This window comes from Bombina bombina, chromosome 6 (assembly GCF_027579735.1).
Source record: "Bombina bombina isolate aBomBom1 chromosome 6, aBomBom1.pri, whole genome shotgun sequence".
NCBI classification, from domain to species: Eukaryota; Metazoa; Chordata; class Amphibia; order Anura; family Bombinatoridae; genus Bombina; species Bombina bombina.
Window position 1 is genome coordinate 1,070,459,608 of NC_069504.1, and position 14,274 is coordinate 1,070,473,881.

At 40.0% G+C, this 14,274-nt stretch overlaps 1 protein-coding gene across 1 annotated transcript in view; it reads left to right on the plus strand.

Annotated features, from left to right (window-relative positions):
• The window catches only part of LOC128664194 (aldo-keto reductase family 1 member B1), a 273,590-nt gene that overhangs the window by 84,607 nt on the left and 174,709 nt on the right, over nt 1–14,274 (plus strand). The window contains exon 5 of the mRNA XM_053718958.1: nt 12,513–12,635. Coding sequence (XP_053574933.1) covers nt 12,513–12,635 — 123 coding nt within the window. The remainder of the gene's footprint in view (nt 1–12,512; nt 12,636–14,274) is intronic.

Consider the following 14,274-nt stretch of genomic DNA (forward strand, 5'->3'; position numbering starts at 1 on the left):
TCTTCTCCCGATAAACATTCTGGAACTGAGGGCGATATTCAACGCTCTTCAGGCATGGCCTCAGCTAGCTGTGGCCAAATTCATCAGATTTCAGTCGGACAACATCACTATTGTAGCTTACATCAATCATCAAGGGGGAACAAAGCGTTCCCCAGCAATGACAGAGGTAACCAAAATAATCAGGTGAGCGGAGGATCACTCCTGCCATCTCTCAGCAATTCACATCCCAGGAGTAGACAACTGGGAGGCGGATTTTCTAAGTCGTCAGACTTTTCACCCGGAGGAATGGGAACTCCACCCGGAGGTATTTGCCCAGCTGACTCAGCTATGGGGCACTCCAGAATTGGATCTGATGGCATCCCGTCAGAACACCAAACTTCCTCTTTACGGGTCCAGGTCCCGGGATCCCCAGGCGGTACTGATAGATGCTCTAGCAGCACCTTGGTCCTTCAATCTGGCCTATGTTTTTCCGCCGTTTCCTCTCCTCCCTCAACTGGTTGCCAGAATCAAGCAGGAGAGGGCTTTGGTGGTTCTGATAGCGCCTGCGTGGCCACGCAGGACCTGGTATGCAGACCTAGTGGACATGTCATCTGTCCCACCATGGACACTACCAGTGAGGCAGGACCTTCTAATTCAAGGTCCTTTCAAGCATCCAAATCTAATTACTCTGCGTCTGACTGCTTGGAGATTGAACGCCTAATTCTATCAAAACGTGGTCTCTCTGAGTCAGGTTATTGATACCCTGATTCAGGCTAGAAAGCCTGTCACCAGGAAAATCTACCATAAGATTTGGTGAAAATATCTTTTTTGGTGTGAATCCAAAGGTTACTCATGGAGTAAGATTAGGATTCCCAGGATTTTGTCTTTCTCCTGTTAAGTGTGGTCAGTCCACGGGTCATCATTACTTCTGGGATATTAACTCCTCCCCAACAGGAAGTGCAAGAGGATTCACCCAGCAGAGCTGCCATATAGCTCCTCCCCTCTACGTCACCTCCAGTCATTCTCTTGCACCCAACGAATAGATAGGATGTGTGAGAGGACTGTGGTGATTATACTTAGTTTCATACCTTCAATCAAAAGTTTGTTATTTTATAATAGCACCGGAGTGTGTTATTCCTTCTCTGGTAGAATTTGAAGAAGAATCTACCTGAGTTTTTTCTATGATTTTAGCCGGCGTAGTTAAGATCATATTGCTGTTTCTCGGCCATCTGAGGAGAGGTAAACTTCAGATCAGGGGACAGCGGGCAGATTAATCTGCAAAGAGGTATGTAGCAGCTTATTATTTTCTGACAATGGAATTGATGAGAAAATTCTGCCATACCGATATAATGTAAACTCAGCCTTAAATGCAGTAGCAGCAACTGGTATCAGGCTGTCATGTATGTATATTTTACACTTCAGTATTCTGGGGAATGGCACTTCACTGGAATTATACTGTATGCATAAGACTTAGCCTAATTTGCAGGGACTAGCAACAGGCTTTTTAATAACACTTAATTTATTTAAACGTTTTTTGCTGGCATGTAAAATCGTTTAATTTTCTGAGGTACTGGGTGAAAAAATGTTTTGTGCACTATTTTCTTCCACTTGGCAGTCGTTTTTATTTAATTTATGACAGTTTACTGATCTCTCTCACTGTTGTGTGTGAGGGGGAGGGGCCTTTTTTGGCGCTTTTGCTACGCATCAAAAAATTCAGTCAGAAGTTTATTGTCTTCCCTGCATGATCCGGTTCATCTCTACAGAACTCAGGGGTCTTCAAAACTTGTTTTGAGGGAGGTAATCACTGTAGTTGACTGTGATAAAAAACGTTTATTTCTGTATTTTTTTTTTTTTTTTTTTCTGCTATCAGGGTTAGTTATCCTTTGCTAATGGGAGCAATCCTTTGCTAAAATTGTGTTTTTTACAAAGATTTGATGCTATAACTTTTCAGTTTATTAATTTTCAACTGTCATAACTTTTTCTGCGCTTCTTATAGGCACAGTGCGTTTTCATATTATAGTAAATTACTTGAAAAGTATTTCCAAGTTGCTAGTTTATTTGCTAGTGTGTTAAACATGTCTGATTCAGAGGAAGATATCTGTGCTATATGTGCTAAAGCCAAAGTGGAGCCCAATAGAAATTTATGTACTAACTGCATTGATGCTACTTTAAATAAAAGTCAATCTGTACAAATTGAACATATTTCACCAAACAACGAGGGGAGAGTTATGCCGACTAACTCGCCTCACGTGTCAGTACCTGCATTTCCCGCTCGGGAGGTGCGTGATATTGTAGCGCCGAGTACATCTGGGCGGCCATTACAAATCACATTACAGGATATGGCTACTGTTATGACTGAAGTTTTGGCTAAATTACCAGAACTAAGAGGTAAGCGTGATCACTCTGGGGTGAGAACAGAGTGCGCTGATAATATTAGGGCCATGTCAGACACTGCGTCACAATTTGCAGAACATGAGGACGGAGAGCTTCATTCTGCGGGTGACGGTTCTGATCCAAACAAACTGGATTCAGATATTTCAAATTTTAAATTTAAGCTGGAAAACCTCCGTGTATTACTAGGGGAGGTGTTAGCGGCTCTGAATGATTGTAACACAGTTGCAATACCAGAGAAAATGTGTAGGTTGGATAAATATTTTGCGGTACCGTCGAGCACTGACGTTTTTCCTATACCTAAGAGACTTACTGAAATTGTTACTAAGGAGTGGGATAGACCCGGTGTGCCGTTCTCACCCCCTCCGATATTTAGAAAGATGTTTCCAATAGACGCCACCACACGGGACTTATGGCAAACGGTCCCTAAGGTGGAGGGAGCAGTTTCTACTTTAGCTAAGCGTACCACTATCCCGGTGGAGGATAGCTGTGCCTTTTCAGATCCAATGGATAAAAAGTTAGAGGGTTACCTTAAGAAAATGTTTGTCCAACAAGGTTTTATATTGCAACCTCTTGCATGCATTGCGCCTGTCACGGCTGCAGCAGCATTTTGGTTTGAGTCTCTGGAAGAGACACTTGAATCAGCTCCATTAGATGAGATTACACACAAGCTTAAAGCCCTTAAGTTAGCTAACTCTTATTTCGGATGCCGTAGTACATTTAACTAAACTTACGGCTAAGAATTCCGGATTCGCCATTCAGGCGCGCAGAGCACTGTGGCTAAAATCCTGGTCAGCTGACGTTACTTCTAAATCTAAATTACTTAATATACCTTTCAAAGGGCAGACCTTATTCGGGCCCGGGTTGAAAGAAATTATCGCTGACATTACAGGAGGTAAAGGCCATGCCCTGCCTCAAGACAGAGCCAAACCTAAGGCTAGAAAGTCTAATTTTCGTTCCTTTCGTAATTTCAAAGCAGGAGCAGCATCAACTTCCTCTGCACCAAAACAGGAAGGAGCTGTTGCTCGCTACAGACAAGGCTGGAGACCTAACCAGTCCTGGAACAAGGGCAAGCAGGCCAGGAAACCTGCTGCTGCCCCTAAGACAGCATGAATCGAGGGCCCCCGATCCGGGAACGGATCTAGTGGGGGGCAGACTTTCTCTCTTCGCCCAGGCTTGGGCAAGAGATGTCCAGGATCCCTGGGCGTTAGAGATCATATCTCAGGGATACCTTCTGGACTTCAAATCCTCTCCCCCAAGAGGGAGATTTCATCTGTCAAGGTTATCAACAAACCACATAAAGAAAGAGGCGTTTCTACGCTGCGTACAAGATCTTTTATTAATGGGAGTGATCCATCCGGTTCCGCGGTCGGAACAAGGACAAGGGTTTTACTTAAATCTGTTTGTGGTTCCCAAAAAAGAGGGAACTTTCAGGCCAATCTTGGATTTAAAGATCCTAAACAAATTCCTAAGAGTTCCATCGTTCAAAATGGAAACTATTCGGACAATTTTACCCATGATCCAAAAGGGTCAGTACATGACCACAGTGGACTTAAAGGATGCTTACCTTCACATACCGATTCACAAAGATCATTACTGGTATCTAAGGTTTGCCTTTCTAGACAGGCATTACCAGTTAGTAGCTCTTCCATTCGGATTGGCTACGGCTCCAAGAATCTTCACAAAGGTTCTGGGTGCTCTTCTGGCGGTACTAAGACCGCGAGGAATTTCGGTAGCTCCGTACCTAGACAACATTCTGATACAAGCTTCAAGCTTTCAAACTGCCAAGTCTCATACAGAGTTAGTACTGGCATTTCTAAGGTCGCATGGATGGAAGGTGAACGAAAAGAAGAGTTCTCTCTTTCCACTCACAAGAGTTCCCTTCTTGGGGACTCTTATAGATTCTGTAGAAATGAAGATTTACCTGACAGAAGACAGGTTAACAAAGCTTCAAAATGCATGCCGTGTCCTTCATTCCATTCAACACCCGTCAGTAGCTCAATGCATGGAGGTGATCGGCTTAATGGTAGCGGCAATGGACATAGTACCCTTTGCACGCCTACATCTCAGACCGCTGCAATTGTGCATGCTAAGTCAGTGGAATGGGGATTACTCAGACTTGTCCCCTACTCTGAATCTGGATCAAGAGACCAGAAATTCTCTTCTATGGTGGCTTTCTCGGCCACATCTGTCCAGGGGGATGCCATTCAGCAGGCCGGACTGGACAATTGTAACAACAGACGCCAGCCTACTAGGTTGGGGCGCTGTCTGGAATTCTCTGAAGGCTCAGGGACAATGGAATCAGGAGGAGAGTCTCCTACCAATAAACATTCTGGAATTGAGAGCAGTTCTCAATGCCCTTCTGGCTTGGCCCCAGTTAACAACTCGGGGGTTCATCAGGTTTCAGTCGGAACAACATCACGACTGTAGCTTACATCAACCATCAGGGAGGGACAAGAAGCTCCCTAGCAATGATGGAAGTATCAAAGATAATTCGCTGGGCAGAGTCTCACTCTTGCCACCTGTCAGCAATCCACATCCCGGGAGTGGAGAACTGGGAGGCGGATTTCCTAAGTCGTCAGACTTTTCATCCGGGGGAGTGGGAACTTCATCCGGAGGTCTTTGCCCAAATACTTCGACGTTGGGGCAAACCAGAGATAGATCTCATGGCGTCTCGACAGAACACCAAGCTTCCTCGTTACGGGTCCAGATCCAGGGATCCGGGAGCGGTTCTGATAGATGCTTTGACAGCACCTTGGACCTTCGGGATGGCTTATGTGTTTCCACCCTTCCCGATGCTTCCTCGATTGATTGCCAGAATCAAACAGGAGAGAGCATCAGTGATTCTAATAGCACCTGCATGGCCACGCAGGACTTGGTATGCAGATCTAGTGGACATGTCATCCTGTCCACCTTGGTCTCTACCTCTGAAACAGGACCTTCTGATCCAGGGTCCCTTCAAACATCAAAATCTAATTTCTCTGAAGCTGACTGCTTGGAAATTGAACGCTTGATTTTATCAAAACGTGGTTTTTCTGAGTCAGTTATTGATACCTTAATACAGGCTAGGAAGCCTGTTACCAGAAAGATTTACCATAAGATATGGCGCAAATACTTATATTGGTGCGAATCCAAGAGTTACTCATGGAGTAAGGTTAGGATTCCGAGGATATTGTCTTTTCTACAAGAAGGTTTAGAAAAGGGTTTATCCGCTAGTTCCTTAAAGGGACAGATTTCAGCTCTGTCCATTCTTTTACACAAACGTCTGTCAGAAGTTCCGGACGTTCAAGCTTTTTGTCAGGCTTTAGCTAGGATCAAGCCTGTGTTTAAAACTGTTGCTCCACCATGGAGTTTGAACTTAGTTCTTAATGTTTTACAGGGTGTTCCGTTTGAACCCCTTCATTCCATTGATATCAAGCTGTTATCTTGGAAAGTTCTGTTTTTAATGGCGATTTCCTCGGCTCGTAGAGTCTCTGAGTTATCTGCCTTACATTGTGATTCTCCTTATCTGATTTTTCATTCAGACAAGGTAGTTCTGCGTACTAAACCTGGGTTCCTACCTAAGGTGGTCACTAACAGGAATATCAATCAAGAGATTGTGGTTCCATCTTTGTGTCCTAATCCTTCTTCGAAGAAGGAACGTCTGCTACACAATCTAGATGTAGTCCGTGCCCTGAAATTTTATCTACCGGCAACTAAGGATTTTCGACAAACGTCTTCCCTGTTTGTCGTTTATTCTGGTCAGAGGAGAGGTCAAAAAGCTTCGGCTACCTCTCTCTCTTTTTGGCTTCGTAGCATAATACGGTTAGCCTATGAGACTGCTGGACAGCAGCCTCCTGAAAGAATTACAGCACATTCTACTAGAGCTGTGGCTTCCACTTGGGCCTTTAAGAATGAGGCTTCTGTTGAACAGATTTGCAAGGCTGCAACTTGGTCTTCTTTTCATATTTTTTCCAAATTTTACAAATTTGACACTTTTGCTTCTTCGGAGGCTGTTTTTGGGAGAAAGGTTCTTCAGGCAGTGGTTCCTTCCGTATAAAGAGCCTGCCTGTCCCTCCCGTCATCCGTGTACTTTAGCTTTGGTATTGGTATCCCAGAAGTAATGATGACCCGTGGACTGACCACACTTAACAGAAGAAAACAAAATTTATGCTTACCTGATAAATTCCTTTCTCCTGTAGTGTGGTCAGTCCACGGCCCGCCCTGTGTTTTATGGCAGGTAAAAAAATTTTTTAATTATACTCCAGTCACCACTACACCCTTTGGCTTCTCCTTTCTCGTTGGTCCTTGGTCGAATGACTGGAGGTGACGTAGAGGGGAGGAGCTATATGGCAGCTCTGCTGGGTGAATCCTCTTGCACTTCCTGTTGGGGAGGAGTTAATATCCCAGAAGTAATGATGACCCGTGGACTGACCACACTACAGGAGAAAGGAATTTATCAGGTAAGCATAAATTTTGTTTTTCTCCAAGAAGGATTGGAGAAAGGATTATCAGCTAGTTCCTTAAAAGGACAGATATCTGCTTTGTCTATTCTTTTACACAAACGTCTGGCAGAGGTACCAGATGTTCAAACATTTAGTCAGAATCAAGCCTGTTTATAGACCTGTGGCTCCGCCATGGAGTCTGAATTTAGTTCTTTCAGTTCTGCAAGGGGTTCCGTTTGAACCTTTACATTCCATAGATATTAATCTTTTATCTTGGAAAGTTTTGTTTTTGGTAGCTATCTCTTCTGCTCGAAGAGTATCGGAGTTTTCTGCTTTACAGTGTGATTCACCTTACCTGGTTTTCCATGCAGATAAGGTAGTTTTGCGTACCAAACCCGGTTTTCTTCCTAAGGTTGTGTCTAATAAGAATATTAACCAGGAAATTGTTGTTCCTTCTCTGTGTCCTAATCCTTCTTCGAAGAAGGAACGTCTGTTACACAATCTTGATGTGGTTCGTGCTTTAAAGTTCTATTTACAAGCAACTAAGGATTTCAGACAAACACCTTCATTGTTTATCTATTCTGGTAAGAGGAGAGGTCAGAAGGCGACTGCTACCTCTTTCCTTTTGGCTGAAAAGCATCATCCGTTTGGCCTATGAGACTGCTGGCCAGCAGCCTCCCGAAACAATTACTGCTCATTCTACCAGAGCAGTGGCTTCCACATGGGCTTTTAAAAATGAGGCTTTGTAAGGCAGCGACTTGGTCTTCGCTGCATACTTTTTCCAAATTTTACAAATTCCATACTTTTGCTTTTTCGGAGGCTATTTTTGGGAGAAAGGTTTTACAAGCAGTGGTGCCTTCTGTTTAAGGTACCTGTCTTGTTCCCTCCCTTAATCCGTGTCCTAAAGCTTTGGTATTGGTTTCCCATATGTAAAGGATGAATCAGTGGACTCGATACATCTTACAAGAGAAAACAGAATTTATGCTTATGTATAATGTATCGAGTCCACGGCCCGCCCTGGCTATTAAGTCAGGTAGTGCTTTTGTTTAAACTACAGTCACCACTGCACCCTATGGTTTCTCCTTTTTCTTCCTAACCTTCGGTCGAATGACTGGGGGTGGAGCTATATGGACAGCTATATGGACAGCTCTGCTGTGTGCTCTTTGCCACTTCCTGTTGGGAAGGAGAATATTTCAAGTAGCAAAAAAGATTTGTTCCAGCCACCAATAGTTAAAAAACCTTTATTTCTTCATATAGGGTCTTTTGACAAACATACAACGTTTCAGACCTGCTATAGGTCCTTAGTCATGTATACTGAACATACACTGATTCATCATTTAAATACTTTACACCTGGTCAATTGTTCACCTGTTGTCATGTGACTACTCATTATTGTATCACTGCCATCTTGTGGCCATCTAACATATATATTCCTATTGAAAAAAAAGCATTCTGAATAGTCACATTGAAAAGGTTTAAGTATCAAACAATGTTAATAAATAAAATCATATGTACAAAATTAAAATAGAAGAAATCTTACGCACAATATGCAGATATGCCATTGCTGTTTACTTGTTATTTAAATGTTAATTTGGACTCTTTCATTTTAGAGTTGATTTCAAAAAATTGCTGCTAAAGATTATATGGATTACTGTCAATTTGAACACTGTAGGCCTATTTTGAAAATAATCTTTTACTTTTCTCTTTAGTCTTTTTATGTGTAAAGATAATTTTTGTAAAAAAAAATGTTTCCAAAAAAATCTCCCTTCAATTTTACTCAGCTTATTAAAAGGGGTTGTTAGAAAATTATTTTAGATTAAAGAAATGCAGGTATCATGATACTCAGCCCATTAGAAAGGGTCTCCCCTCCAATGACCGGCTGGGCTGCCTTGACATAACTAGTGAGCATGGAGAAAAAATATCTTATCTAAGCTCATTAGATGCTCTAGGATATAACCAGACCTGTAACCCTATAGACCAAAATCCTGTAACAGAGACTATGGATGTATGCACGAAAGGTATAAATGATGGATCTCATTCTGTCTTGAGGGATATGGCTGTTATAAAGGGACTATCACCCAAACAGGGGATCTGCACAGAACTCTCATATGCAAATGTGGACTGTAACACTAATACCACTATTGTATTTAATGACTCACAGAATGGATATGAAATGTCTAATGTTGAAAAGGTTGATGCACAGGTTGATTCACATATTGTTTTTAAAGGTTTAAATAAATCATTACATGATATTACACACCAGAATTCACAGTATAACACACAGCACTTAGAAGAGAATTTAATTTTTAATTTGTCTAATTTGAAAATGACAAAAGAGCAAGAAACAGCTCTTAATAAAGGATTATCCTATTGCCTAGAGAATTATTGTGATGAATTTAAAATTCAACAAGATCTACAGAGGTTCTATAGGAAACTGAGGCTAAAGATTTATTTCTCTATGCAAAGGGATAACATAAATGACACCAACACAATTAATAAAATAAAGTTTAATGACATTAGGCACTTTGGTCTATCTAAAAAAAGCACTTTTTCACCAGCATCCACACATAGTGCAGCCACATATGTTAATCTTGTACAGAGGGAAGTGGACAACTTATTTAAAAGAGAGAAAAAAAGAAAATTGGTGCAAAGAAATAGGAAAAATAATAAAGAGGATATGTCAGCCGTTAGATCTCTGAGAGAGAATAAAAATATAATCATCAAAGAGGCCGATAAGGGCGGGGCCATTGTGATTTTAAACAAATCTGATTATATAGATGAGATCAATAGGCAACTAAAAGATACCCAAGTTTATGAAATACTGACTAGAGATCCCACCATACAGATTAATAAAGGGATAAATAACATCTTAACTCTGGCTACACAAAGAGATATTATAACAGACAAGTTTAAGGAGGCCTTATATGTAACAGATCCAATTAGGCCAGTAATATATGTACTACCAAAGGTACATAAATCCTTAAGAAATCCCCCAGGACGCCCTATTGTGGCAGGGATGGGTTCAGTATTTTCTAATATTTCCATCTTCTTGGATAAAGTATTGCAGCCTTTATTTAAGAACACTACATCTTACATTAGGGACACTAATGATTTTTTGGCTAAATTACAGGACTTAGGACATGTAGGTGATAAATGTATTTTGTTTTCATTAGATGTCTCAAGCCTTTACACATCTATCAAACATACAACAGGGATCTCATCTGTGGAACATATGCTTAGATCTAGTAAGAGTTATACTGAGGCAGATATCTGGTTTCTAATAGAACTTCTATCTATTATTCTTTATCAGAATTATTTTCTGTTCATGGATACATATTATCTGCAGAAACAGGGTACAGCAATGGGCTCCAACGTTGCCCCCTCATACGCCAACATTTTCATGAATAGCTTTGAGGAATACTTTGTGTACCCTCATGGCTTGTTCCAGCTCTATGGCGCCTCCTGGTGGAGGTACATTGATGACGTGTTTGGCGTGTGGGGGGGTGACGTTGGTAGCCTATTGTCCTTTGTTGAAGATCTTAACAATTCTGTCAATGGATTAAAATTCACTTTAAATATGAGTGAAATTGGAATTGAGTTCCTAGACACCTATGTATACTTTAAGGATGGTTTCTTAAAAACAGATATCCATACAAAAGATACAGATAAGAACAACATATTGAAATATGGAAGTCACCATCCAGATAGTATCTTCAGGGCCATTCCAAAGAGCCAATTTTTAAGGGTTAAACGCATAGTGTCTGAGGAGAATAGATGCAAGCAAAGGTTGGAGGAGATGGCTGACAAATTTATCAATAGAGGGTATCCAATATCACTAATTAAGGAACAACTAGATGTAGTTAACAATAAAGAATTACCTAAAAGGTACAAAAGTAAAGAAACAGATCGTCTAGTGTTTGTAACACAGTTCAATGAATTTAGTCAGAAGATCAATGGTATTTTAAGAAAGCATTGGCACATCCTAAGGGACTGTAACCCTCAAGTGAATGAGTTTAAAGAAAATTTTATGACAGCATACAGAAGAAATAGAAGTATCAAAGATAGCCTTGTACATTCAGATATAGGCAGTAACAGATTGAACATACAGAAGACTATAGGCCCTAGGAGAGATGGATGTTATCCCTGTTTGAACTGCAGTAACTGCAGTTCAATGATTAAAGGCGAATATTTCTCTCACCCCACAAATGGTAGAAAATACAAAATTAATAAATATCTTACTTGCAGGTCATGTTACTGTATTTATTTGATCAAGTGTCCATGTGGTCTGATCTATTTGGGCGAGACCTGTAGAGAGGTAAGGGAGAGGATAACAGAACATAAGTCCAATATTAGATGTAAGAACAAAGAGGCTCCTGTATCCTCTCACTTCCTCTCTATGGGTCATAACACCAGCCAGCTCAGATTCCAAATAATTGAACAGATTGAGAGACCAAGGAGGGGGGGTAATAGAGAACATATACTAAAAACAAGAGAGATGTTTTGGATATACAAATTGGAAAGCTTAATACCTAAGGGTATGAACAAAGAATTCGATTGGAGTTTGTTTTACTAAATATTTGTTTTTCCTAAAACATCTCTATGAATATGTAAATCTTCCCTTTCTAATGGGCTGAGTATCATGATACCTGCATTTCTTTAATCTAAAATAATTTTCTAACAACCCCTTTTAATAAGCTGAGTAAAATTGAAGGGAGATTTTTTTGGGAAAAAAAAATTTTTTACAAAAATTATCTTTACACATAAAAAGACTAAAGAGAAAAGTAAAAGATTATTTTCAAAATAGGCCTACAGTGTTCAAATTGACAGTAATCCATATAATCTTTAGCAGCAATTTTTTTAAATCAACTCTAAAATGAAAGAGTCCAAATTAACATTTAAATAACAAGTAAACAGCAATGGCATATCTGCATATTGTGCGTAAGATTTCTTCTATTTTAATTTTGTACATATGATTTTATTTATTAACATTGTTTGATACTTAAACCTTTTCAATGTGACTATTCAGAATGCTTTTTTTTCAATAGGAATATATATGTTAGATGGCCACAAGATGGCAGTGATACAATAATGAGTAGTCACATGACAACAGATGAACAATTGACCAGGTGTAAAGTATTTAAATGATGAATCAGTGTATGTTCAGTATACATGACTAAGGACCTATAGCAGGTCTGAAACGTTGTATGTTTGTCAAAAGACCCTATATGAAGAAATAAAGGTTTTTTAACTATTGGTGGCTGGAACAAATCTTTTTTGCTACTTGAAGTATTTGCAGGATAAGGCAGATCCTGGGTTCCGTGCCCCACAAGCCATATATCTGTTGGTGCTGTTTTCCACACTTTGCTTTGGGGAAGGAGAATATTCCCACAAGTAAAAGATGAATCCGTGGACTCGATACATCACAAGAGAAAGTAATTTATCAGGTAAGCATAAATTCTGTTTTTTTTTACAATAACAAAGATAGCAATGTAAATGGAGGAAAAGAGCATGTTAATGTCAGAGTTTGTGAGTTAGTGTGTAAATAACACTGGGAATTATCACTAACTTTTTCCAGGGGGAAATATTTATTAGTGCAAGTATACAATATTTTGTTTTGATTGATAGACTTTATATTTTTCACCAGTACCACAACAATAAAAGATTTAAAAAAAAAAAAAAAAAAACCCATTTAGTTCTTCTATCCATTTTTTCCCATAGGGCATGGAAGAGCTGGTGGATGCTGGGTTAGTGAAAGCCATTGGTATTTCAAACTTTAACCATGATCAGATTGAGCAGGTGCTGAACAAGCCTGGGTTAAAACACAAACCAGCGGTTAACCAGGTGAGTGTATCCTACACATGAAGTCATATTTATGCGTCCATGTTTCAGATAGAACAGGGGTTTTTAAACTTGTCCTCAGACCTCCCTAACAGGTCAGATTTTCAGGATTAGCTTGGGTGAGAGTAGTTAAGTAGCTATGTTTACTAATCAGCTAATTATTTCACCTGTGCTCTAGTTCAGTTTTTTTGTGAAAATCTGGCCTGTTAGGGTGGGCTGAGGAGATCTGCCTTAGTGATAAGAACAGTATTATACATTTGTATTGCAGACCGGGAATTCTGTGGGGATACGTTGACTTCAACAGCAGTTGTTTCAAATTATTTAAAAAAAATAAAAAAAAAATTTGGAGCTTCCTGTTGTCACATTACCTAAAGACTTTAAATGTTTACTTGACTTTCTAGAGGTCATCTTGAAATTGTAATATAGATGCATTCAATAATCTCAAAGAAATCAGGTATTGGGTAATATGTACTTTTTGTTAAACCTTCTTTCAACTTCACAATAAATTATTAGCATTTCAGTCCTTTCTCATTATTGTTGATAATAAAACTGTTTTGGTAAGTACTTGTTAATTAACTTATTTTGTTGGGTTATTCAATGTATGTAATGTCTAAAGACAAACCTCAGGTCCTCCAGTGAGGTCTAATAAAGAGATAGAGGATTTTTTTTATAAAGAGTCTCTATATATCTCTCTGGCTTATTAAGTGTGTGTGCATGCGTATGTAAAAACATAGGGCACCCCTATCCAGCACTCAAGTATTTCGCTGTATTGTGTCATTCAGGAGCAAGTACTGCAGTGAGTCCCCTCAGAAAGAAAAGAAACAGAAGGTGGGAGATGTTTATGCAGGGGGCTACTCTCATAAATGCAAATCAGTGTAAGCAATATATCAGAATATAGGCTATAGTTAAAAGTACATGTCCTTAGATATCAATCTCACACGATTGTCCAATGTATATGAATCTCATTCATTCATTTCCACCTCCAAGGATTTAGGGCTGTATTCTAATTTTGCCTACCTCATCAGGTGTGCGGTCTGGTTGATTGATCTTGTTTTAGGGGACATTTTTCTATCCTTTCTGATAGGATTCACCGCAATACTTGCTTCTGACCGACAAACCACAGACATTTACTGATAACTTTTGGAACTATAACCCAATTGTCAGATCTGACAGCACCAACGGACAGGATTCTGCTTCAGGAATGCTTAGTGACCATGGTATACTAATGACAGCTGGGTCAAGAATGTATCTCTTTCTCCTCTCCTCTCCTCATTTATAGTAAGATCTTAACTTTACATTCTATGTTATGCAAGTTAGTAGGTTCTAGTAAAGCAGAGGGGGAATCTAGGCCTGCACTTAACATTTTGTGCTTGCGTCTCCTGTTTCCGACTTTGCGGTTTTATGTGTCTTGAGGTAATGTTTATCTGAGCATTACGTTCAATCCGAAGGCTCCTCACAAGTTTCCCCTGCCCTGTTTGCCGCCCAGGCAGAACTGCAGAAGCCGGATGCACCTTGCAGCTACCAGTATGTGCGGCCATACTAGAGGCTCGCTTAAATTAGTTTTTATTTAGCTAAAACAAATAACGTCTCACTTTTCTCCTGTTAAGTGTAGTCAGTCCACGGGTCATCATTACTTATGGGA